The sequence below is a fragment of the Piliocolobus tephrosceles genome, chromosome 1 (genome assembly GCF_002776525.5).
Source record: "Piliocolobus tephrosceles isolate RC106 chromosome 1, ASM277652v3, whole genome shotgun sequence".
In the NCBI taxonomy this organism is placed as follows: domain Eukaryota; kingdom Metazoa; phylum Chordata; class Mammalia; order Primates; family Cercopithecidae; genus Piliocolobus; species Piliocolobus tephrosceles.
The window spans coordinates 128,012,565-128,039,820 of NC_045434.1; the positions used below are offsets into that span (position 1 = coordinate 128,012,565).

At 45.3% G+C, this 27,256-nt stretch overlaps 1 protein-coding gene across 2 annotated transcripts in view; it reads left to right on the forward strand.

Moving 5' to 3' along the window:
* BCAR3 (BCAR3 adaptor protein, NSP family member) overlaps positions 1-21,408 on the forward strand; it is a 120,795-nt gene extending 99,387 nt beyond the window's left edge. The window contains exons 6-12 of one of the 2 annotated variants that reach the window (XM_023230992.3): positions 76-179; positions 1,299-1,951; positions 8,134-8,249; positions 12,347-12,518; positions 16,331-16,442; positions 16,689-16,901; positions 20,781-21,408. In XM_023230992.3, the coding sequence (XP_023086760.1) occupies positions 76-179; positions 1,299-1,951; positions 8,134-8,249; positions 12,347-12,518; positions 16,331-16,442; positions 16,689-16,901; positions 20,781-20,959 (1,549 nt within the window). In that variant the 3' untranslated portion in view covers positions 20,960-21,408. The remainder of the gene's footprint in view (positions 1-75; positions 180-1,298; positions 1,952-8,133; positions 8,250-12,346; positions 12,519-16,330; positions 16,443-16,688; positions 16,902-20,780) is intronic. The other variant, XM_023230993.2, reaches the window with a different exon arrangement.
* Positions 21,409-27,256: the final 5,848 nt, after the last annotated feature.

The window sequence follows — 27,256 nt, forward strand, 5'->3', positions numbered from 1 at the left end:
TTAAGTTCCCATGGCATTGCCTAAAGGTTTTTACACTTTAATACATGTTTCCGTCCTATTTGTCTTTTGCTTCAGAAACAAAGAAAAGAGTGGTAGCCAGCCAGCCTGCCTGGATCACATGCAGGACAGAAGAGCCTTGTCCCTCAAAGCCCACCAGTCAGAGAGCTACCTGCCGATTGGTATGTTTCGGGGAATTTTCAGGGAGAACATCAGTGTGACCCTGGTTTCCTTCAAGCTGTTACCCTGCCCCATCTAGTCGTCTCATTTGAAACCGACACTTGCCTCAGCTTGCAGCCTGAAGGGGAATGGGTTTGCAGAATTATATCCAGCCGGGAAGCGCTGAGCTGGACACCGCATGCCAGCTTTTAGGCCTCGTGGCAAGCCTTCAGAGTAGGCGTGATTATTGCCGTTTCGCAGCTGAGGAAACTTAGGCACAGATAGGTTAAGTAACTTGTCCAGAATCACCCAACATTTGAACCCAGGTTTTCTGATTCAAGCCCATTTGAAAACTGGTGGACTTCCTGACAACTGAGCCTACTCCCTTTTCCCGGGTGGGTGGGTGGATCCTGGGGCTTCTGGCAGAACAGCTGTCCAGGCCAACTCCCCTTCCTCTCCATTCTGCTTTCAAGGCTGGAAGAGTGATAAGGTATGGGGTGTGGGGGGACCTACCAAGCAGTTACATTTGTAGGACGGGGGGTTGTTTTATATAAAAGTTTAATATAAATATGTTTATATGTTTAAATATGTTTAATAAAAGTCATTATTTTAATAACTGACTTTCCCTGGGACCACAAAGGGATTTTCCTAACACCCCTGCATAAAGTACTTCCATGTGGGTTACCCCAATGTCTTTTCTCCCTTCCCTGTCTCCAGCTCTCCCTTGGAAGCTGGCTGGGATCCATCCTTTGACAGTGGTGTTTTAGGTGGCTAACGACTTCTGTTTCTTAGGGCAAGATTACATTATTCATGCCCTCCTCACTCATATATTTTATCATTCTGACTGTCCGAGCCCTCTATGACCATACAACAACGTTTGTAGCCCAGGTGTCAGCAGTCCCCGGGATTTCGAATTGTACCCAGGAGTGTGGGATGGGGCAAGCCCAGCCCAGCCCTCACAATGCTGTAGACTCCGTGAGATTGGGCGTGGGACAGTCACATTGACTTTTCTTTTGGAAATGAAAATGAAAATTGAAACCCACAGGCATGAACGGAGGGCCGGGCAGCTGCCACTCTGGTTTTGTTTGTTTTATATTTTCCACACAGATGAGCTTTCTCTGACCTTTTCTTATCCCCCACAGGCTGCAAGCTGCCACCTCAGTCCTCAGGTGTGGACACAAGCCCCTGCCCGAACTCACCCGTGTTCAGGACGGGAAGCGAGCCCGCCCTGAGCCCAGCAGTTGTTCGGAGGGTCTCCTCGGACGCCAGGGCTGGGGAGGCGCTGAGGGGGTCAGACAGTCAACTGTGCCCTAAGCCGCCTCCTAAGCCCTGCAAGGTGCCGTTCCTCAAGGCTCCCTCGTCTCCCTCTGCCTGGCTCAACTCAGAGGCCAACTACTGTGAACTGAACCCAGCGTTTGCCACAGGCTGCGGCGGGGGAGCAAAGCTACCTTTATGTGCCCAGGGAAGCCCCACAGAACTGCTCACAGCCAAGCAGAATGGGGCACTAGGTCCCCGGAACTCTGGCATCAACTACTTGATCCTTGATGATGATGACAGGAAAAGACCTTGGGAACCTGCGGCAGCTCAGACGGAGAAGGGGCAGTGGGACAAGGGCGAGTTTGTGGCGCCCCTCCTGGAGACCGTCTCCTCCTTCAGGCCCAATGACTTTGAGTCAAAGTTCCTTCCGCCTGAGAATAAGCCCCTGGAAACAGCAATGTTGAAACGTGCAAAAGAACTGTTCACCAACAACGACCCCAAGGTCATCGCTCAGCACATACTGAGCATGGACTGCAGGGTAAGAGCTGGGGGTCCTGGCGCTATTCTGGCTTTTCAAGGTTTGGTAAGAGCTGGTAGTCCTGGTGCTCCTCTGGCTTTTGTAGGTTTGGAAGGAGAGTATCCGTCCTGCCTCACTCTGCCTCACCCATTGAATGCTTTGCCCATAGGAAAGTCCGAAGATAACACCAGCATGGGAATTTATTTAAGGGGTGGGAACCACAAGCTGGGACAACCTTTGCCCAAGCAGGAAGCTTATAAAATTCATCTCAGACAGAGGGATGGCAGGCTGCTGCCGTGGGTGGGGGCCGCCGTCTTCTCCCACCCATCCCTGCTGGCGTCAGCAGCTGCAACAGAATCCTTCTCACACCTAGTGCTTATTTAAAAACTACCCCCTTGCCTCAGCTCCATCAGAACCGGTAAAGCCAAAGCTATAGGAGAGGAGACTGTAGATGAAAATGTAGTTTCTGGAGTAGCAGACCTTGGTTATTTTTATTACATTATACTTATGCATTACATATTGATTACTAAAATGATCTTTAGTATAAACATCTTTAAAGTTACGTTTTAAAAATAATCCTTCCTCAATTTAGAAAAATTCTAAAATGGCCGGGCATGGGGGCTCACGCCTGTAATACCAGCACTTGGGGAGGCTGAGGTGGTGGATCACCTGAGGTCAGGAGTTCAAGACCAGCCTGACCAACCTGGAGAAACCCCGTCTCTACTAAAAATACAAAATTAGCTGGGCGTGGTGGTGTATGCCTGTAATCCCAGTTACTCTGAAGCTGAGGCAGGAGAATTGCTTGAATCCGGGAGACAGAGGTTGTGGCGAGCTGAGGTCGCACTATTGCACTCCAGCCTGGGCAACAAGAGCAAAACCCTGTCTCAAAAAAAAAAAGATTTCTAAAATACAGATTAAAAGATAAAATTAAAATCACACAAAATCCAGTTTCCTGGAGATCACCATTGTCAGCATTTGGTTTATGCAAAAACATGATTTTTTTTCTCTGTAAATGGATAGGTATAAATAATTGCATGCATAATATCTATTTGCCACAGAAATGGCACAGGTCTCTACATACTATTCCAAACCCTGAACCTTTCATTGACCAAGGTGACTGTCTTTCCACGTGATTAAATATTTACATCGTCACCTTTTTTTTTTTTTATTTGAGACAGGGTCTCACTCTGTCACCCAGGCTGGAATGCAGAGGTGCGTTCGCAGCTCATGGCAGCCTTTGCTTCCCGGGCTCAAGTGATCCTCCTGAGTAGCCGGGACCACAGGCGCATGCCACCACACCTGCTTAACTCTTTGTATTTTTTGTAAAGATAGGGTTTTGCCATGTTGCACAGGCTGGTCTTGAACTCCTGAGCTCAAGTGATCTGCCTGCCTTGGCCTCTCAAAGTGCTGGGATTACAGATGTGAGCCACCGCGCCCGGCCCATCACCATTTTTTTGCAGGAAACATTTGTTTTACATGTGAGTGACTTTTGTCCATAGGTGGTCCCAAAGCAACCACATCCTGAAGAGAGATTAAGTCACTTTTTCGGATCTGTGGGGATTCGTTTTAGGCCCTTCAGTGGCTAGCAAAATCCACAGAAGCTTGCATTCCTTATATAAAATGGAATAGTATTTGCATATAACCTATGCAATCCTCCTGTATACTTTAAACCATCTCTAGATTAGTTATAACACCTAATACAATATATATGCTTTGTAAATAGCCATTATACTGTGTTGTTTAGCAAATAATGACAAGGAAAAAAGTCTACATGTTTCATACCAATGCAGCTTTTTTTTTTTTTCCTGAATATTTTTGATCCTCCTTTGGTTGAATCTACTGTTGCAGAAGCCACGTATAAGGAGGGCTGACTGTATTCTAGACACCAGGTGCTGTCTCAGGCGACGGTGGGCTCGGTCCACCTTTTCATATAAAGAGGCTGGTTCCTGGGCATTTGAAGCCCTTTCTTATTTGTAGCTCAGTGAAGTCAATTAGCTTCAGATGTCAGGGCTTATTTAGGGATTTTCCTTCCTATGTGTTGAATCATGGCAAGAAGTCCAGTCTCAGTGCACTCCTGCAGGGAGTGCCAAAGTTGATGGAGGGCTCCCCCAAACAGGCTTGAGGAACTTTAGGCAGCTGCTGGCCATCCTGGAGTAAACAAGGCCCTTGCTGACAACAGAACTTGAGGGATGACTCAGAAACCAGAGTAACTCATTGCCCAGGCCTGGGAGGTGGGGCTGAGAGTGCACTTCTGCTGGGCAGGCCCTGAGAAGAGAGCCAGGGCTGCACTGGAAGAACAAGGGCCTGCGGCACTTTTGGCTGGATGACCTCGGGCAGTGCTCCCAGGTAGTCACGCAATTTGCGGAGTCAGCAGAGTTATCCGGACCTCACTTTAAAGCGAGCTTAACCTGTTTGGGAGGTAAGAGTAGTGAGGATTCTGCTCTTGTCAGGCACACTGGGCCCTGGATCTGAGAGCAGAACCATGTTAGCGGGCCAGGAGGGAGACTCCGGCCTGGTATGAACCTGCGTGGGTTCTCCATAGAGGAAGCTCCTTGTAGAAACAGGCCTGGGTTTACAGAACAGCCCAATTCCCAGGGGAATGAATGCTTCCTGTGACTCTGGGCAGGGCTTAATGATCCTCTAGGTGGAGGAGAGATGCCTGCCTGCCTGCCCGCCTGCCCTTGGCAGGAGGTCTGGGACCTGCCCACTACCTTTGGTAGCCATGAAACTAGACTCCGAGGATGGTCTCAACTGAAGAACGCAGTCTCCCTGGCTTGCTGTGGCACGTTTTGTCCTCCTAGTGGGGCCTCACTCCCATGTCTGCCTGCAGGCACCCCTGGACAAGGGGGCTGGATGGGCTCCCCAGGCAGCAAGCAGGAGCCAGCCTGGATTCTGTCCAACCAGTCCCAGGGCAGGGCCATGTTGAAACTTCCTTCTTCCCTGTCTCTCAAGAGCCGACCACGATTTCTATATTATCTTCTGGAACCACTGACTTCCAAGCAGGCACAATCAGCATCTCTAAGAGGGAAATATACAATCTGTTGTTTCCCACCCCAGTTGCAGTGGCAGCACAGACGGGCCACCCGGAAGCTGAGAGCAGGCTCTGGCTAGCATCTGGGTCCCGTGTGCTGGTTCCCAGCCATGAGGGCAGACACCCAGATAGGCCATCAGGACAGTGGGTGGTCCTGAGAGCCCTCCAGGCTCCCTGCCCTGCTGTGTCCATGCCTCCCGACCCCCCAAGGGCCTGGTTAGGAGCCACTGAGCCTCTCCCACCATGCACAAGGTCTTTGCCTGTAGCTAGAAGTGAGGTCCAGTAGTGAAGTGCTTGGCCCAACTGAGCCTGAATCCTGCCTCTGTCACATCAGCTGAACAGCCTCCTCTTCTCTGCCTGTCTGTAAGGAATACAGCTACCCAGGTGGTTGGTGAGGACTAAATGAGATACTAATATAGTAAAAGCCCTGGGCACCTTGCCTCGCCCACAGTGAGCACAATGTGTTTATCCGGCTTATATATTCAGCCTTGACTGAGCGCCTCCTGTGTGCCAGGGCAGCTTGTGGTCTCTGCTCTTGGAGCACCTGCTCTTTGGTGGGGGTGGGCTGGGGAGGGACAGTGATGCAGGACCTTGGACCATGACCCAGGTGAGAAACGCCCTGCTGGGGAAGGCACAGGAGCTGCGGGGCCTCTGGGCAGGGCCTTGAATGGGGAGTGGGGTGTGGATATGGGGCGGGGACGTCCAAGATGAGTTTGGAAGGCTGTATCATTGGCCAGATGAACACCAAAAGCATCTTGCAGACGGCAGGCGATGCACACGCACAGAGACTCAGTTGTCGAAAGCCATGGACAGAGGAGTAGCTTTACAGCAGATTCGTTCTGTGTGGGTAGAAGAAGATGGAGTTGGGGTGGGTTGTGGGAGGGCTTCACAGGTCTTTCCTTCAATGTTTCTAAGTCTCTACTTCTGGGCTCATATCAGGTTCCTGCCTTCAAGGCACTTTACAGTTCATTTGGGTGCAGATCTGATCCTCTATGCCAAGGGCAACAGAACCAGCAAGTGGAGCCAGGTAATCTCATGGCGTTTTAGAAGGGCCTTTGCGGCTGGGAGGAGGGCTGGGCCGGGCCCCCGTCGGGGCTCTCCTGGGTCCGTGCAGCAGCCTCCAAGGCGGTGGAAGAAGTAGCAATGGGTGGAGTCCAGAGGTGGAGCAGAGTAGACCAGCTAAGATTTGGAGGGCAGAGGGAGGCCTCGTTGGGGGTGCTTCTGCTACCCTGCCCTGTGGAGTCGGCTCACAGTAAATGCTGTAGATGTGGTTGTCCTTCCTTTGTGTCTGTGAGCTGCACAACCTTGGGCATTTGTCAGGGAACCTAATCCAGGCCCTGCAGTGTGAGCTTGGGATCCCCTCGGCCCTCAGGCAAGCAGGTGTGGCTACAGGGAAGTGACCCAGGCATGGCATATATATGCTGAAGAAACGCAGGCTGGAGAGCAGGGGCCGCCGCCTGTCTGCCAGGTTTTCCAGAGCAAAACTGAATCAATCACAGGCCTTTCAATCTCGCCACCCAGAGCGTGGGGGACACCCCTCGGAAGTACAGCGTTTGGGACGTCTAACAGAGGGCAGCTGTCTAAATAAGCAAGGAAGTGTGCATGGCATGCGTCTGGGCTGCCTTGCCACGGTCAAGGTGTAAATCTGTTTCCCAAGATCTGGCCAGAATTCTTCCCCTTTCCACATGGCTGATGATTCACAACTTGTATTTTCAGGTAGCTTTTGGGAGTTCTAAAGTTATCTGAATCCTTTGCAGAGTCCTTGAGAAAGGTGAACTTAGCAGTTATGTTAGAAAAGGGGAAACTGAGGCCCAGAGAGCACAGGTAGGAGCACAGTAGGAATTCCGCATCCTGTCCTGGCGTCTACCACTGGAGAGCTCATCCACAGGGTCATCCCCTCAGGGTTGACAGTAGTTCAGCCACGGAAGTTATAGGGCAGGGTTAGTAACACCACCTAAACATCCAGATGTGTTTCGATAGCCTGGGGTAATTAAGGTTGAGGACAGGTGTACCAGATCAAGGAGAGGAGCCGTCCCATGCCTGCCGTGTGTTCAGGTGGCTAGACTTGTTGTTGCAGCTGTTAGTTCCACTCTTAGTACATCATTGGGCTGTGAGGTATCATTAGCCGCCATTTAATTTTTATTTTGTTTTTAGAGACAGTGTCTTGCTCTGTCACCCAGGCTGAAGTGCAGTGGCATGATCATAGCTCCCTGTAACCTCAAACTCCTGTGCTAAGTGATCCTCCTGTCTTGGTGTCCCAAGTAGCTAGGACTGCAGGCGCACACCACCATGACTGGCTAATTTCTTAATTTTTTGTAAAGATGGGGTCTCGCTGTGTTGCTCAGCTGGTCTCAAACTCCTGTCCTCAAGCAATCCCCCCACTTCGGCCTCCCGAAGCACTGGGATTACAGGCATAAGCCACCGTGCCTGGCCTATTGGCCCCATTTTAGAGACACACTGGCTCAGTTGTAACTCTTCTTCGTGACATTGTAATAACTAATACCTGATTCTAATAAATTGAGATTACATACTAGAATGGAGATGGGTTGAGAGCTGTCTGGGACAAAGATTTTAAGAAAAGCCTCTCAGGAGAAAGAAGTGTGTTTGAGATCTCAGGTTTCCAATCACGGTACACATTTTTAATAGTTTCCAGACGTACAGAGCATTTACTGAGCCCAGGAGAAGCGTAATTAAGGGTAATAGCAGCCAGCTGTGGCTGTTAAGTGAGACCATGAATGGCAAAGCCCACAGCAGAGAGGCTCTTGGATGAGATTCCGCTTTTCCACTGCAGGGGATCGGTCGGCTCCGAACACATGCAGCCCTGCTGTTGGCAGCAAAACGTCACAGCAGGATCCGGCCTGTGTCAGACAAAAGCTTTGAGAACTAAACTGTTCTCTGGCTGGGCAGAAACACTTAACAAATCTGTGGATCTGCAGAGTAGTGTCGGCATCTCCCACCAGTCTTTTCCCCCTAAGTTTTATACTCTACTATGTGTATGAAAACACCCTAAACATCATATAAGAACAGCGGTCGCAGTGGTTGCTTATAAAGAAATGCAACACATAAAGTGTGTCCACGCCATCCTAGTACAGTGTGTTTCCTCATATGCTGAATTCGTGATCAGGCAAGCCCACTTCCTGATCCAGTGTATTTCAACTTTGGCTCTTGACAGGTTGCTAGGATACTTGAAGTCTCTGAAGAGATGAGGAGGAACATGGGGGTGAGCTCAGGCCTGGAACTCATTACCTTGCCTCACGGACACCAGCTGCGCCTGGACATAATTGAAAGGTGAGCAGTGCTGTCCTCTGCACTTCCAACCCTCCCAGCTCCTTGCAGGCATCAGAGCAGCAGGTTTTAGAACAGAGAGAGGCTCAGCACCAGCCTAGCCCTGGGGTAACAGCACTTCAGGGCGCATGGCCTACAGCGACTCTTCCCAGAAGCCTGAGAATCCCGGGGTTGCACACAGAGACAGCACAACTCAGGAACAAAGACTGTGTTCCTGTCCCTGCTCCTAGAGGGGTGGATGGGGAGAACAGATGGCCCGAAGCCAGTGACTCAACTGGCCTGTGTGAGCAGGAGTCAGATCCTGCAGCCTGGGGCAGAGCTGGGGCCCCAGCACAGTGGAGTCTCCTGCCCAGCGAGCTGCGCCTTTGTGTCTTTGGGGGTTAAGATTGCTTGAGGAATTAGGAGGAGTTTGTGGGAATGGCTGGGAAGAGCAGAGTCTAGACAGTGTTTTCTTTGAGTGGTGGACAAATAGGGTCAGAGGTCAGGGGATGACGGCACTGGCCCGGGGCCTCCGAGGCATCCCTCCCCTCTTCTCATGAAAAGCCAGGGCCCTGGGTGTCCATTGAAATGGAGTGTTTAGGAATTAGAAAGACACCAACAATGAGGTATGTTTTTAAGAAAAGCACTAGACTAGATATCCATATGACCACAAAAGCTGGCCTTTTTGACACTTTTTTTTAAAGTTGATTTGGGCAGGACTGTCTTGTCAAGTTTTCTGTCTGTCCAGCCCACGTCCTAGTTGCCATGACTGACTGCCCATGGCTTTCCATGAAGTTCCAGATCACAGTGCTGTCCAGGACAGCTTTCTGCGGTAACAGACACGTTCTGCACTGACCATTACAGTAGCCGCCAGCCACACGTCACTCTCGGGCACCTGAAATGTGACTGATGATTGAAGGATGACTTTTTTTAGTTAGAATTTACTGTTTCCAGGGTAAAGAGCCACCTCTGGCGGGGTGGATGTCGCTGCGTTGGAGTTTCCTCGGCTGTATGGCAGATAAGATGACTCCCAGGCTGCTGGTGTTTTGGTCTCGCAGCCGTGGTACATCCCACAGAAACTACCGAGAACGCTGAATTGCAGCTGTGTGGGGGGACGGAGGTGAAGAAGTGGGGCCGTGCGGACTTTGTTTGGGAATGCCCATTGCTTAGGCCTTTGGGGAATTCTAGATCCCACTTCTGAATTTCCCTGCTCTTCCTGATGAGACTTTTCTAGGTTCCAGCCTCTCTCCTGGTGTCCCCTTTTTCCCTCCTGCCCCAGGGGCCTGGCCTCCCGGCTCCACTAGCTTCCGTTCTATCAGCAGAGGGGAGCTGTGCCACCACACTTTGCCGTTTCTTCCATGAGACATTTCAGCCTGAAACCCCCCAGGTTCCAGGCCTCATGAATCTGAGCCCTGTTTTCTTGGTATCATTCAGGGTGCTAGGACAGGCTGAGGGCGACAGGTTTGTTTGGAGCTTCTCTCTTGGCTGTTTTCTGACTTTCCACTTTATTTCTCTTTTCTCCTGACTGCCTCTTGGCTGGGGTCTTGCTTCTTAGCTTGTTTCTTGTGACCTGTGGGATCTTCTTTTTAGAGCCTGGGGAGTAGTTTTATTAAGTACAATGTGTTTGTTAAATAAAGGCCAAGGTTATAGAGGTCCTGATGTGTCACATGACATCACCTTCTTGCATTTGAGAATCAAATACAAAACCACCCTTTATTTTTAATTTACCACCTCACCCATTCGAGGCATACTGCTCTGGAAGTGTCCTTCATGTGACATCTGAATGCCTCCTCTTGCCAACCACAGGAGCTTTTGCTGCAGATTTGCCAGCCTGAATTGTTTTTCCCATAGTCGGTGTATCCAGGAGGTTTCAGGCAAATGTTGGTTGAGTGAATGGATATAACCATTCAGTTAACCATTGATACAACACTAGAAGGCCATTAAAACATAGGGGGAGAAAACACTGAATAAAGAATCAATTGAATGCAGCATGGGAAGTGAGTTTATAGTTAAAAGCAACATCTAAAATGTTCTGTCAATGTTAATATTTTGCAAATGGATAACAACACTCTTCCAAAAATGTATCAGATAACAGCTGGGCATGGTGACTCATGCCTATAATCCCAGCACTTTGGGAGGCCAAGGCAGGTAGATCACTTGAGCCCAGGAATTCGAGACCAGCCGGGCAACGTGGCAAAACCCTCTTTCTACAAAAAACACGAAAATTAGCTGGGCATGGTGGCATATGCCTGTGGTCCCAGCTACTTGAGAGGCTGAAGCAGGAGGCGGTCAGGGCTGCAGTGAGCCGTGATCACACCACTGCACTCCAGCCTGGGCAACAGAGCAAAACCCTGTCTCGGAAAAAAACAAATAATAAAAATGTATTTTAGGTCTATGTTTGGATCATTAATTGAGAAAGACAAATCAGGAAAAGGAGATAAATGGAGAAAAGAGGAAAGAGACTGGAGACAAAGAGGCAAAATGGACCAAGATCCAGAGGGAGAGACATGCACAGAGACAGCTCTAGGAACAACTGCTATTTATTAGGCGCCTGCCAGTGCCAGGCACTTTAATTATTATTATTTTTGTTTTGAGATAGTCTCTCTAGTTACCCAGGCTGGAGTGCAGTGGCCCGATCTCTGCTCACTACAACCTCCGCCTCCTGGGTTTAAGCCATTCTCATTCCTCAGCCACTCGAGTAGCTGCAACTACAGGCATGTGCCACCACGCCTGGCTAATTTTTGTATTTTTAGTAGAGATGGGGTTTCACCCATGTTGCCAAGGCTGGTCTCACTCAGACTCCTGGGCTCAAGCATTCTGCCTGCCTCGGCCTCCCAAAGTGCTGGGATTACAGGCCTGAGACCTGGCTCAGTTTAATTATTTTCACTCCCATACACAGTCTCTCTTTCTCATAACCCTTGCTCCCATTTTAAAAATGAAGAACCTGAGGGGTGGAGCAGTTAGGTACCAGCCTAAGCTTACACTGCAAGTGAGCCCCATACATGCATATGTGTGCAAACACTCTTGGAGGCAGAGCTCGTTACCTATTCAACAAACATCAGAGAACTCAGTGATGCTAAGCGCTCAGTGAATCCCCGCTGCCCTTTGCTCAAGGACAGCAAGAGACAAACCAACACACCTGGACACAGAGAGCACAGCGTGGACTAACATCCCAAGCTCTGAACATTCAGGACAGAGTGGCCCTGGAGTTCAAATGCATGCTGTATTTTAGTAACTAGCTATACATTGGGGCTTCGCCTCCAGCACTTGTACCACAGCCTAGAAGAAACTGAGGCAATTCTGGTCTAAAGCAGTTAACTCCTGGGTCCTGATTTACAGTGGGAAGGAAAGGGGGTCACAGTCTATGCTTTTGCAGCAGACTGACCCCATTCATATTAGTCCTGTTATCATGTGGAGGAAAGATCACCCTGCTTCCTGTTTGGGGTCTCTGAGGTTGACCTTTGTAGTTTAGGATGAGAAAAGGGAGGATTGTTGGGGAAAATGAGATTTTGATTTTATTAGGGTCTGGCCTTACAGGCACATTCCAGCCCATCGATCTTTATCCTCCTCCCCGTTCACTTCCTGGCCTCTGGAGTGGGGCTGGATAACACCATTCTTACCTCCTCTTTCCTGCCTTTGTTCTGATAGCTGTGTTATTGTCCTGGATCAAGAATGTCCTCTCATTTTCCTGTCCCTTCCATCCCCAAGTCCAGGGGGCCCAGTGGAGGTGGCCCTGGGCTACCCTGAGGAGAGATTCTCAGAGCGTGTTGGGGGACCTGCTGTCTCCACGGACCTCTCATGGTACAGGGTACTAGCAGCCACATGCAACTTCTGAACAGCTTTGCCTCAGGAGTTCCCTCTTTGTGCCCCCAGGTGCAGGGTTGAACATGGCTTGCTTTCTGACGGAAAGTGTACCCTCTGTGACCTAGTGTGGCCCTCCACAGTCAGCCTGCTACGGGGCCTTCTCTCTGTTGAGATTGGCCATCTAAACTGTGCTGCCGGCACGTTTTACAGCAATAGCAGCAAATAGCACAAAAACAGCCCTGCTCTTGGCTGATTTGGTTTGGTTTTCTCCTAGTCCCATTGGCCCTGAACCTGACCACTGATCTCCTCGCTTTCAGACACAACACGATGGCCATCGGCATTGCAGTGTACATTCTAGGCTGCACGGGCACTTTGGAGGACCGAGCAGCCACTCTGAGTACGATCATCCAGGTGGCAGTGGAACTGAAGGATTCCATGGGGGACCTCTATTCCTTCTCAGCTCTCATGAAAGCCCTGGAAATGCCACAGGTAAATTTCCAGTTACTTTATGTGTACTTAATGTTCTGTAAAGAGATCTGCATGCCATGTTTGGCAAATCAGACTATTTTAGTCAATCTCAAAAGTAAATTGAATCTTAGTGAAAGCTGCTTCATTTAGGGGACAGTGTCCTAAGTGTTTGGGATCTTTTTTTTTTCTTTTTTGAGACAGAATCTCACTCTGCCACCTAAGCTAGAGTGCAGTGGCGCAATCTCAGCTCACTGCAACCTCCACCTCCCAGGCTTAAGTGATTCTCATGCCTCAGCCTCAAGTAGCTGGGACTATAGGTATGCACCACCACACCCAGCAAATTTTTGTATTTTTAGTAGGGACAGGGTTTCACCAGGTTGGCCTCGAACATCTGACTTCAAATGATCTGCCCGCCTCAGCCTCCCAAAGTGCTGGAATTACAGGCATGAGCCACTGTGCCTGGACTGGGGTCTATTTTTTTTTTTTTTTTTTTTGAAATGGAGTCTCACTCTATTGTCCAGGCTGCAGTGCAATGGTGTGATCTTGGCTCATTGCAACCTGTCTCCCGGGTTCAAGTGATTCTCCTGCCTCAGCCTCCTGAGTAGCTGGGATAACAGGCATGGGCTACCATACGTGGCTAATTTTTATATTTTTAGTAGAGACAGGTTTTGCTATGTTGGCCAGGCTGGTCTCAAACTCCTGACCTCAGGTGATCCACCCACCTCAGCCTCCCAAAGTGCTGGGATTACAGGCGTGAGCCACCACACCCAGTCTCTGGGGTCTATTTTTAAAGTAGTAGATAATTGCTGACAGTCCGTGCTTTCTCTTTGATGTACAGTAGCAAGTGTCATCCTCATGAACAGTAGTGATTCATGGAGAACCAATTAGGATGAGACATCTGGCTAAAGTGTGTCGTATAAGAAGAGACTGCCTCCATCTGGGTCGCCAGGTGTGTGGACAGTTTAGTATAATCCCTGGGAAATGAGACACTGGCAGAGCTTCTATCAGAGAATCCTTAGAATAGTTTAGTTCAGGTCACCTAAAACAGACTGTCCTATTAAAAAGTTCAGATTCCTGGTCCATCTGCCATAGAACTCCCTAATTACCGTTTCTGAAATTGGGCATTTGAATTTATCTGCTGTGCCAGGGGTTTTTTAGGATGAGTGTCAAACATGAATATCTGTATCTGAAGTCAAGCAGGCCTCATAGAGGAAAGTCATGCTGCCATCTTTATCGCTTAGGATCGGCACTCCCACTTCTGTTCTCCCAAGCCCTGGGTGCTTGGAGGACTTGAGTATGAGTTTACAATCCAGCCAACAAAACCTTCTAGTAACACCAAAACCACTGGTCACTCGGCTTGGCTGTTTCATAGCCACAGGTTATATCCGAAATCCTCCCAGGTGCTCATTGAAATTCCATCATTGCCACTGGGAAACAGCCACAATCACATGTCCCGCAAGTCAGATCATGGCAGGAACAGAATTTACTTGCATTAAAGCAAGGTCACCTTAAAAACAAAAGGTTGAACAACTTAGTGCCTTCTTCGGGAATTTTTGGGGGGTCAATTCTAATTATATTTCAGAAGCTTTCAAAATTCTTCAGGTAGACTGGAATTTTGTAGGATTGGTATTTGAAATAAGCAGTCCATAAGTTCTGCCAGATTTTCATAATATACCTATTTCTGCTGTAACAGGGGTTATCATTTTTTCATTCAGGTATTTTAATGTGTATTATGTTTATTTCCTGTCATCTAAAACTGCCTAGAATTTTGACCCACAGGCCAGGCTGTGGGTAAAGCTTTCCAGCCCAGAGCTTCCCCTGAGACTGGTAAAGGGGATGTTTTGTGGGATCACATGGTTGCCATCCATGACATCAAACTCAGCGGTTAGGGACTTGTCCCCAACCACATTACCATGCTTTGTAGGTGGCTCCCTGCCTTTTAACAGTGTCAGCCTTTCTCTTCTGGAGCACATCAGCAGTGACAGGACACAGTCCTCCGGAGCATTCAATGGCCTAGGGGGAAGTGGCATACCCAGGGAAAGCCCAAAAAAAGAGTCACATTACTTTGCATGTTACCATCCAACCCAGCCCTTACACTATAGCCACGTGTGCCACCTTCTCAGCTTCTAGTATCAAGAGAGTACGTCCAGGAGACGGGCCTAGCCCAGACCCAGAGGCTTCTTTCAGAAAGGCAATGCCTCAGGGAGTGGGTAGGGAGCAGGGGTCTACAGAAGGAAGGGCAGCATGGCGGGCAGCAGGAGGAAGGCCAGCCACAGCCTTTTCTTCACAGCACATCTGCTGGTGCTGAGCCTACTCACCTTCCTTTTGGATACAGGAGCTCTTCAAGGCCAAGTAAATGAATCTCAGCTCTACCACATACCAGCTGGGAAGCCTTGGGCAGTTACCTAACCGCTTCTGTTTTCTGATCTGTAAAACGAAGCCAAAATACCTGTCTTAAAGGGCACTGTGAAAATTAAATGAAATTCCTCAAATATTTGACACAAAGTTGGCTCTTATTCCCTAAATACTAATGCCCTGGCCTTGTTTCATGTAGAAAACTTAACACAGCCTTGCTGGTTTTAGGGTATGACTTGGGGACCATTTATCTCAGGACAGTCAGAGTCAGTGGTAATATGCTGCTGCTGACTAAATGTTTCCGGAAGAAAATTAGGCCCTGAGTTACCTGCAGAAGAAAAGAAATGAGTAGCAGGCGTGGTGTCTCATGCCTGTTGTCCCCGCTACTAAGGAGGCTGAGGTGGGAGGATCACTGGGCCTGGGAGGTTGAGGCTACAGTGAGCTATGATCGCACCACTGCACCCCAGCCTGGGCAACAGAGTGAGACCCTGTCTCAAAGAAAAAAAAGTCATAAAACTCTTTAAGAGACTAGTTAAACTATAGCTCTCCATACAGTGGACTATTATGCAGAAATTTAACAAAATAAGGCTGTTCTATTTGTACTTACACTGAATGCTTTTGAGGCAAGGAATAGATATGGTTTCTATAGTATAATATGCGTGTATTTATTTTTAAAAGGGGTGTGCATATAGACAGGAATTTTGGGGAGGTCAATTCCAGTTTTATTTCAAGAGCTTTCAGAATTCTTCAGGTACAATGGAATTTTCTAGGATCAATATTTAAAATAAGCAACTTATCAATTCTGCCATATTTTCCTAATAATGCTGATTTCTATTATAGCAAGAGTTATAATTTTTCATTCAGGCGCTTTACTTTGCATCGTGTTTATTTCGTCTCATCCAATACTGCCTTGAATTTTGACAGTGGACTGGCCAGCAGGCCGGGTGTATGTGAAGCGCACACGCACAAGCAGTTGAAGAAAGTTGTCGTCTCTGGGATGGGCTAACAGCAATGCAGGATGGGGAGGATGGGGGATTACTTTTCCTCTCCACCCTGCTTTCAGCCACTTTGACATTTTTACCATGTGTATCTATCACCTCTTCCAAAATTTAAGCAAAAAGGTAATTTTATTTTATTTTTTTTGAGACGGGGTCTCACTCTGTCACCTAGGGTGGAGTGCAGTGGCACGATCTTGGCTCATTGCAACCTTCGCCTCCCGGGTTCAAGCGATTCTCCCGCCTCAGCCTCCCGAGTAGCTGGGAATACAGGCACACGCCACCACACCTGGCTAATTTTTGTGTTTTGAGTAGAGACAGGGTTTCACCATGTTGGCCAGACTGGTCTTGAACTCCTGACCTCAAGTGATCCACCCGCCTCAGCCTTCCAAAGTGCTGGGATTACAGGCCTGAGCCACCATGCCCAGCCACAAAAAGGTAATTTTAAAAAGAACCTTTTCCAAAACACTACGTTTCTTCCAGATCACAAGGTTAGAAAAGACGTGGACTGCTCTGCGGCACCAGTACACCCAGACTGCCATTCTCTATGAGAAACAGCTGAAGCCCTTCAGCAAAATCCTGCATGAAGGCAGAGGTGAGCACGTGGACAGAGCAAGCATGGGGCTACCCTGCTGGGGAGTGGAGTACAAGTACACAGGGCATGTTATGAGGCCCTGAGTTATCTGCAGCACTGTGGATGGCTCATCAGGGCTTTTATCAGATGACAGCGTTGCTTGTAGAAGGCTGCAGTTGCTATAACAAGACAAGGGCTGAGTCACCTCATTCTGTGCTTAACTTTGGAAAACATCTGATATGGAAAACTCTACTCCTTATTCTTCAGAGTCCACATGTGTTCCCCCAAATAATGTATCAGTCCCACTGCTGATGCCCCTTGTGACCTTAATGGAGCGCCAGGCTGTCACTTTTGAAGGAACCGACATGTGGGAAAAAAATGACCAGAGCTGTGAAATCATGCTGAACCATTTGGCAACAGCACGATTGATGGCCGAGGCCACGGATAGCTACCGGATGAATGCTGAGAGGATCCTGGCAGGTGAGAGGTGGTTTTTGTAAGCTTTTCTCTAACACTGTATGAGTAATTGAAATGAAGGAATGGAAGAGCATGGCTGACTTCACTTAGAAAAAGACTAAAGAGGAAGGATTAAAGAATGGACTTCCATTTCCTATATGGCTGGTTATTACTTCCTCTGAATTCCAGAATGACTCAAGTGCCCTGTTTCTTGAACTGTTCCTTTTGTTCAGTGGCATAGAATAAACAGAGAGAAAGGGTCAAGAAAGAATTGGGGCCGGGCACGGTGGTTCACGCCTGTAATCCCAGTACTCTGGGAGGCTGAGGCAGGTGGATCACTTGAAGTCAGGAGCTCACGACCAGCTTGGCCCAAATGATGAAACCCTGTCTCTGCTAGAAATACAAAAATTAGCTGGGCGTGGTGGTGCATGCCTGTAATCCTAGCTACCCAGGAGGCTGAGGCAGGAGGATCACTTGAACCCGGGAGGTGGAGGTTGCAGTGAGCTGAGATTGCGCCACTGCACTCCAGCCTGGGTGCTGGGCAACAGAGCAAGAATTGGCCAACTTGCCTACCACTTATTAATAGTACCTCTAATAGGTGAGATTAGAAAAGGTGATGTGCCAAGATGAGGTGGAGTTTTATTCAGACCTCATTTATCTGCATTCCTGTGAAGTGAGCTCCCCTGCTTTTATCATCAGACACATCCTGGAAAGTGTGGGGCACTTCTACAATGTGTAAACGTATCTTTCTTATAAGTGCTATGGTGACAGAGAGCAGCCTCCTCAGTCAGCACGGCCGGCATTTATCACAGATACGGCATGTGCGTGGCACCACGCTAACTGGATGTCCTGAGGAATGTAAGCAGGTATCTCAGCATGCAGCGATAAGTGCAGTGTGTACTGTGGGAGCACTTAGGGGAAGGGACTGATTTGGTCAGAGATGCTAGGAAAGAGGAAGCGCCTGGTGACAGCTTCCCAGAAAACACTGCATTGATTGTTAAAGGACAAAAGTAGTTACCAGCAAGCAGGCTGGGAATTCCACTCAGACGGCACAATCCAAGCAAAGCCACTGAGAGAGCTTGGTGAAAACTGGGATCCACAAGTACTTGGGTTTAGATTTGTACAAAGTATGACCTAAGGAATGGCCAACTAGGCTACAGAGGGAGGTGCAGCTGGGAAGGGCCTTCCACATAGGACCATGGCTAAAGAACAGCCCGTGAAGGGTTTAACCATGGGAGGGTGCAACATGGTCAGATTTCTGTTTTAAAGTAAATTACTCTGGTGTCTGTGTGGAGGAAGGCTGGAGGGCTGAAGGTTTGATGGCAGAAAGACCATTCAACAAGGAGGGCTTTGCCAAGGCAGTCATCGGGGATGACTATTTTCCATTACTATATAATTTTTAAAAATTCTTCAAGGACCCATAGTTTGATTCACAAGGTTAAGAACTACATGGGGGCAGGAGACTCCATTCATTTAATTCTAAAAGGGAGCTGCCTCAGAACCAGAATGTGGGACTCAGTCGTTTGCACCGTCTGCTTTGGTTATAAGTACCACATACATGTTTCATTTTCTCCCTCACAAAGTTCTCCAGGATTGGTTGTATGTTACTCAAACAATAAAAACACACAAGTCAACAAATATCAGAGTGCCTCCTTAGACAAAGCCAATGAATACATTACCATGGATGTTGCATAAGCCAGTACATCAGCAGGGTGTGTTTTTAGAAAAGTGTGCCATAAGCTGTTCTACAGCTCTAAACCACTTTAAAGGTCGCTGATGGAATTTTTCAGTTGATCCTAATGTAGATTTACATAGCAAGTTCTCATTGCTGTAAGTGACAGTGAACCCAGGAAAGGCAGAGATCTGCTCATCAGCATAGACCAGACCAGGTGAATGGGGAGGGGCTCAAGCATGTTAACTGAATGAACAGAAGTCACCATCTGGGGGCCGGGCACGGTGGCTCACGCCTGTATTCCCAGCACTTTGGGAGGCTGAGAGGCAGGCAGATCACCTGAGGTCAGGACTTAGAGGCCAGCCTGGCCAACATGGCGAAACCCCGTCTCTGTTAAAAATACAAAAATTAGCCGTGGAATTTTGAGAAGGAATACTTAAGAGGCTGAGGCAGGAGAATCAAGCAATTCTCCTCGATTCTTAATTTCAGTGAGCTGAGATTATGCCACTGCACTCCATCCAGCCTGGACTCAAAAAAAAAAAAAAAAAAAAAAAAAAGTTGCCATCTGGCCTTTGGTTGGTTATCCACCAAGGATATTCTGGCATCATCAGGAAGAAAATATTCCTATTGTCCTTTCTACCACCAAGATCCTGTGATCTAGATGGCAGGTATATTTAATGACAGAACAAACTATCCCAGCAATCATAAAGGATGAGAACCACATGCCTCTTTGGCTAGAGGCTGCTTCCTCTTTAACAGAGTTGCCTGAACATCTTTGGCCTTAAGTAGACCAGATCCTCTCTTAAATGGAGTAAAGAAATAAACCCACACATATGATTTTCAACAAAGGTGCCAAAATAAGTCACTGGATAAAGTATAATCCGTCTACAAATGCTGCTGGAACTATCGGATATCCACATGCGAAAAAGTGAATCTCGATCCTTACCTCATACCATACACAATATTCCAAAATGGATCACAGACCCAAAATGTAAGGGCTAAAGTATAGCCTTCTCTAAGAAAACATAGGAGAAATTCTTTGTGCCCTTAAGCTATGTAAAGATTTCTTGGCTGGGCGTGGTGGCTCATGCCTGTAATCCCAGCACTTTGGGAGGCCAAGGTGGCCAGATAACCTGAGGTCGGGAGTTCAAGACCAGCCTGACCAACATGGAGAAACCCTGTCTCTACTAAAAATACAAAATTAGCCGGGCGTGGTGGCGCATGCCTGTAATCCCAGCTATTCGGGAGGCTGAGAGGCAGGAGAATCGTTTGAACCCAGGAGGCAAAGGTTGCAGTAAGCTGAGATCACGCCATTGCACTTCAGCCTGGGCAACAAAACTCCGTCTCAAAAAAAAAGGTAACATATACTTTCCATACAAAAAAAAAAAAGTTAACATATACTTACCATATGACCCAATAATTCCTTTCCTAGAGAAATGAAAACACATGTCCACACAGGATTTGTACATAAATGTTCACAATCAGTTACTCATAGCAGCCAGAAAATTGAAACAATCCAAATGTCATCAATTGGTGAATGGATAAACAAAATATGGCATGTCCGTAAAACTGAATACTGATCAGTAAAAATGAATTATTAACATGCAACATATGGAATAATCTCAAAAACATCATGCTAAGTGAAAGAAGTCACACATTAAAAAGTCCATAGTGGATGATTCCATTTATCCCAAATTCCTAGAAAAGGCAAAACAGTAGCAACAGAAAGTAGATCAGTGGTTGACTGAGGTCTGCAGTAGGAACAGGAATTGACAGCAAAGAGGTACTAAGGTGATGTAAGTGTTCTAAGACTGGTAGTGATGGTTTATATAGACTTACCGTCATAAATCAAACTGCACAGCCAAAAATAGGTGAATCATATGACATGTAAACTGTACATCAGTAAAGTTGGTAAAAACAAGTAACAAACTCCTAGGTACCATGAACCCTCCTTCCCACAGCACTACTTCCCACAGTGGTTTGTACAAACCAATTTCACTCTATTGTTTTTTAATGAGTTTACCTGTTATTTCTTCTCTGAAGGTGCTCAGGTTCTGCAGGGTGGGACTCTGCTCTCCCTTATACAGAATAGATCCTATATTTTTCCCCTTTGGGGACATTTTTTAAAGTTCTGAGAGAGAGAAGAAGTTCATTTTGATTCTACTTTAAGCAAGCTTTCAGTCTACTTAGACAGAACTGAAGTAACTTTCTGTTTGTTTTGTTTTGATTAGGTTTTCAACCAGACGAAGAAATGAATGAAATCTGCAAGACTGAATTTCAAATGCGATTGCTATGGGGCAGCAAAGGCGCACAAGTCAATCAGACAGAGAGATACGAGAAATTCAACCAGATTTTAACTGCCCTCTCACGCAAATTGGAACCTCCTCCTGTAAAGCAGGCAGAGGTTTGATAACTCTCCAGAGAACCTTTAGAATATCTTTTCAAGTTTCCCCAGCTTCATCTTTGGGAAAGCTTACTATTTGATAAAGTAATAATGTGCAAATCTGACAATATACAAGCTTTTAGTATCCACAGGATATTAAATGTGTAAATTGCACAGAGCACACTTATTTATGAATTGTCTAAAATTACTACTGATTTTTAAATGAATAATTTATTATTAAGATAACTACTGCTAATGTTGATCAGCAAATTTAAGAGAAGACCTAGCTATGTTGGCTGGTTGCTTTCTATTATCATGGTATTTGACCATTTTAGTTTTAATTCCATGTCAGATAAGTGTAAATAGAAGAGTTTAAAAGCATGAACCATTTCAGAAGGTATCAGTTATATGATATTCTTTAAACAACTATGAAAAATGTAAATACTCATGAATGAAAATATATCTTTTTGTGAAACAGTTGTATCCAGTCTCTTTCATATTAAACAATTCATCTTGGTACAATAATTCTACCTCTTAGCCACCTCAGGCATGCTCTTCCCTAGGCACCATATCCTGATGGTAAACTAAAATGAATGAAAGTGGTATGAAAAATTTAATATTCCTGGATTAGGAGACAGAGTGATAGTGACACAAGGTAGAAACAGCTGCACAGGACCTAGGTTCAAACTCAAGCTGTGGTACTTGCTAGCAGGTGTAGTTAGGCCAAGTTTACCTCATTGAATTCCATGTGCAGCACAGCAGCCTGTACAAACTGGGCACCCAGATGTTATGAACAGAACATCTCTTCACATATTTCAGAGTAATCAACTGTTACCTTTTCCTCTAGCTGATAAGTACAACAATGCGTTTCCTAGGTTGGCTTTCTAGGTTTCTCATTTTGCAAAGGGGATACTTTCTACTTTCTTTCTAGTTTATCAATATCCCTCTCAACTTTCCCTATTGTACAGAATTTGGAATGTAAGACTTCTTTAACATATCCTGTCACTCTGCCACCAACTGTCAAACATTTAATAATCTGTTTTTCCTTCTCTTTTAAATAGTATTAGGACCATACCAACTTTTATATTCGTCTTAAACTGGCTGTGAAAATTTCTCCACGATGTTAAATAGCCTTTAAAAACTATGATTTATTGGTGACAGAAGTTACACTGTAACTTAACTATCGCCCTGTGATGGTTTTTAAAAATGTGCCACATTTTTTTTAAAGGTGCCATAATATGTTATTTTTTGTTGAAACAAACCAAAGCACATTTCTCCTTCTGGCAATATGGTGGTTCAGATGCTCTTAGCCCTCTCACCATAACTAAATCCTGAATACATTTTAATAAACATACCTTTTAGTATATGATCAACCTTGACAGAAATCCCCAAGGAACAAACTTTTCTCCCCCCGCCGCACCTGAAAAAGGTACAGCAAATTTGAATCAATTCCTTATGAGAACTTAGGAGCTGGGACAGACCTAGAGGCAAAGAGTAACGTCAGCTCAATGAATGAGAGTGTCTGTCTTGGGGGAACTTAAAATGCCTCCATTAAGCAGGACTCCTTAAAGGGTCCCTGTTAATGGAATAGAAAACATTCATCTGCCAGCAAAGGGAGGTTGCCAGGAAACATGACTGTCTTCACATATAGCTCCAGGAAGAAAATAATTATAATGACTATAATCTTCAGTAAAGATCTGCAACCACACGCCTGTCCTCATACAGGTCTGGAGTAAAAATTACAAAATCCAAAACCAAGAAATTGATTTACAGTGGTCACAGGTTGGTGGTGCCTACCAGATATGAAAGCTCATAATTAAGCTACAGTAATTAAGGTATCATCAGAAATTTAACATGACAGAGTGATACTGTTGATCAGCAAGGGAAAGGATGACTTTAATTCTTGAACAATTGGTTAAGCAAATGAAAGGGGGAAAATGGTCTCTTACCTCTTATCATACACAAAAATAAAATTTGGATGAGTTAAGAACCTACATGTGAAAGGCAAAATCATAATACTTTTAGAATAAAATATATTTTACTTTGAATCAAGTATTTCTTAAGTTAGAAAAAGCATTAATTATAAAATAACAATTAATCTGCATTAAAAAGAACTTCCATTCAAAAGACAACATAGAGAACCTGAAAAATCAGAAATATTGGCAACACATAAAATGGACAACAGATTAGTATAGTAGGCAGCCTCCAAGATGGCCCCCAATGTTCTCTGCCTTCTGGTGCTCACACTCTGTGTTGTCCCTTCCCACATTATACCAGGCTTTGTGCAACCAAGCACACAGGGCAGAAGTAATGGTATGTTGCATCTGAGATAGGTTATGAGAAGACTGTAGCTTCTGTCTTGAGTCTTGGATCACTCACTCTAGGGAAAGCAAGATGCCACCTTGTGAGTATCCCTATGGAGAGGTCCTCATGGCAAGGAACTGTAGCCTCTGGCCAACAGCCAGCAAGGATAATCTTGGAAGTGGACTCTCCAGCCCCATTCAAAGCCTTGAGGTGACTACAACCTCAGCCAGCAGTTGGACTGTGACCTCATGAGAAACCCTGAGCCAAAATCAGCCAGCTATGTTACACAGTAAGACATAACACAATTAGCATCCTTAATATGTAAAGAGCTTCCATGAATAAATATAAAAAGACAATTGACCCCCCCCCCCCCAAAAAAAAGGATGAAAACAGGGTTTTTACAAGAAGGGGAAACACAGTAAACACGAAGATGCACAACATCAATAATCAGGGCAACAACTGAAGCCTACAATGAAATGCTCTTTTATATCCTTTAACTGACAAAAATTAAAGTCTGACTCCTAAGTGCTGGCCAGGATATGGAACACGAATAACCCTTATACAATGCCTGTAGGAGTGTAAAAATATTACAATAACTTTGGGAGGAAAATGTGGCATTATATTTTAAAACTGAAAATTAAGGAAGTCCTAGCCAGAGCAGTCAGGCAAGAGAAAGAAATAAAAGGCACCCAAGTAGGAAAAAGGGAAGTCATATTTTCTGTGTTGATGATATGATTCTGTACCTAGAAAACCCTAAAGATTCCACCAAAAGACTCCTAGACCTCATAAATGACTTAAGCAAAGTCTCAAGATGCAAAATCAATGTACAACAATCAGAAGCGTTTCTATATACCAGTAACATTCAAGCTGAGAACCAAATCAAGAATATAATCTCATTTACAATAGTCACCAAAAAACAAAACAAAACTAGGACTGCTGAAATACTGCTGAAAGAAATCATAGGTGACACAAACAAATGGAAAATCAATCAGTGTTCATGCACTGGAAGAATCAATATCATTCAAATGTCAATATTGCCCAAAGCAATATATAGATTCAACACTATTCCTATCAAATTACAAATGTCCCTTTTGACAAAATTAGAAAAAATTATTCAAAATTCATACGGAATGAAGCAAAAAGAATAAAGTGGAAGGTATCACATTACCTGACTTCAAACTATACCACAAGGCTACAATAACCAAACCAGCATGGTACTGGTACAAAAATAGACACAATAGACCAATGGAACAGAGTAAGGACCCCTGAAATAAAGCTGCTGCACACGTACAACCAATTGATCTTCAACAAAGTTGTCAAAATAAATAATAGGGAAAGTATACCCTATTCAATAAATGGTGCTGGGAAAACTAACCATATGTAGAAGAATGAAGCTGGACACCTACTTCTCACAATACACAAAAATTAAGATGAATTAAAGACTTAACTGAAAGACCTCAAGCTATAAAAAGCCTAGAAGAAAACCTAGAAAACACTCTTCTAAATATTGGCCTAGGCAAATAATTTATGACTACATCCTCAAAAGCAAATGCAACAAGAACAAAAGTTGACAACTGAGACCCAACTAAACCAAAGAGCTTCTGCACAGCAAAAGAAACTATCACCAGATTAAACAGACAACCTACAGAATGGGAGCAAATATTTGCACACTACACATCTGACCAAGGACTAATATCCAGAATCTGTAAGGAACTTAAATCAGCAAGAAAATAACTACATTAAAAAGTGGGCAACGGACATGAACAGACACTTCTCAGAAGACACACGAGCAGCCAACAAACATGAAAAACTTCTATCATTAGTCAGCAGAGAGATGCAAATGAAAACCACAATATCAGCTCACACCAGTCAGAATGGCTACTGAAAAGTGAAAAAAAAAAAAGATGTTGGCAAGTTTGTGAAAAAAAGGGAATGCTTATACACTATTGGTGGAAATGCAAATTAGTTCAGCCCCTGTGGAAAGCAGTTTGGAGATTTCTCCAAGAACTGAAACTAGTATTATACCATTTGACCCAGCAATTGCATTACTGGGTATATACCCAAAGGAAAAGAAATCATTCTACCAAAAAGACATCTGCACTCGTGTATTTATCACAGCACTATTCACAACAGCAAAGACATACAATCAACCCAGGTGCCCATTAGTGGTTGACTGGATAAAGAAAATGTGGTGGGCAGGCACAGTGGCTCATGCCTGTAATCCCAGCACTTTGGGAGGCTGAGGCGGGTGGCCTGAGGTCAGGAGTTTGAAACCAGCCTGGTCAACATGGTGAAACCCTGTCTCTACTAAAAGTACAAAAATCAGCTGGGTGTGATGGCGGGCACCTGTAATCCTAGCTACTCAGGAGGCAGAGGCAGGAGAATGACTTGAACCCGGGAGGCAGAGGTTACAGTGAGCCGAGATTATGCCATTGCACTCCAGCTGGGTGACAACAGCAAAACTCCATCTCAAAAAAAAAAAAAGAGAGAAAAAAGAAAAAAAATGTGGTACATACACACCATGGACTACTACACAACCATGGAAAAGATGAAATATTCTTTGCAATAACACGGATGCAGCTGGAGCCCATTATCCTAAGCAAATTAATGCAGAAACAGAAAACCAAATACTACTGCATGTCCTCACTTTTAAGTGGGAGCAAAACATTAGGTAAACATGTACATAAAGATGGAAGCAATAGACACTGGGGATCCAAAAAGCGGGGAGCGAGAGAGGGGAGAAAGGCTTGGGCTTGAAAAAATACCTATTGGTTACTATGTTCACTATTTGAGCAAAAGGATCATTAGAAGTCCAAAGCTGAGCAGCACACAATAAATCCACGTAATAAACCTGAACATGTGCCCCTTGAATCTAAAATTTTAATGAAAACTATAACGATGACCTAGCAATTCTACTCCTCGGTACAGATTTTAGAGAAACTCTTAAATCAGTAAACATGTACATAGATACACATAAGCAGTATATTTTTACTAGCAAAACTAATAGCCCAAATGTCCATCAACAAGAGGATGAATTGTGTATACTTTTATAATGAAATACTACACACAATAAAATTATGCATAAACAAGGATAAATCTTAGAAATGATGTTGAGTGAAAAAGACAAGTCTCAAGATACAATGGAATATTTGAAATATTTGATAAATGGGATATTACTAAATTCATAAATATATCAGTGTACAAACCATTTTATTCTTTAAACTACATAAAACTTTATCAAGTGATAGAAATAGCACAAACCATTTATCAATCACTAATAATTTTCAAGTTGTTTAAACAAATGGGTTGGTATAATCTGTTTGATATGGCTGTCACCAGGTAAATGATGCCCCTGTGATTTGACACAAGGAACTGCAAACTCTTCCAGTGACTTCCCCCATTCAACTGATCTCTGTCATTAGTTTACTAACCACTGTCTGGCATCTGAAGAGAGGGGACAGGCAATAGATCGCCATCTCACCTCCTACATCAGCACAGCACCATCTGGGTGCTGGCTATATGCCAAGAGCCAGTGGCAGGAGCTCTCAGCCATAGAAGAGAATGGAGAAAAGGGTGAGAGGGAGTAAGATGGTTGGGCATTGCTGATCGTGGTTTGCCAGAATTGGAAGCTTGTAGTTTTTATCTGTCTCACTCCACATTCAGACAGTGCTTCCACTGCACCCACATGGTAATATTCTATTTGTTAAACTGGGTGATACATTTATCTTATAATGGTTTATAACATACATATACATATAAACTCCTCAGGGTGGAGATTCTGGGTTTACCAAATCAGGTCGTCGAGCATTCTCCCTAACAGTGCTGTTACAACTCACAGAAAACATGTGAGAAATCTTGTCAAACTGAAATTGTGTTGAAAGCAAGACACGAATTGTGTCTTAGAATTCCCCCATTTGTATCAAAAGAAAGAAATGAGGCTATTTTGAAATGGCTCATTCTTAGGAACCTCAGTCAGTTGCCCAATACACTGTCCCCTAAAAGCTAACATTATTTAATACT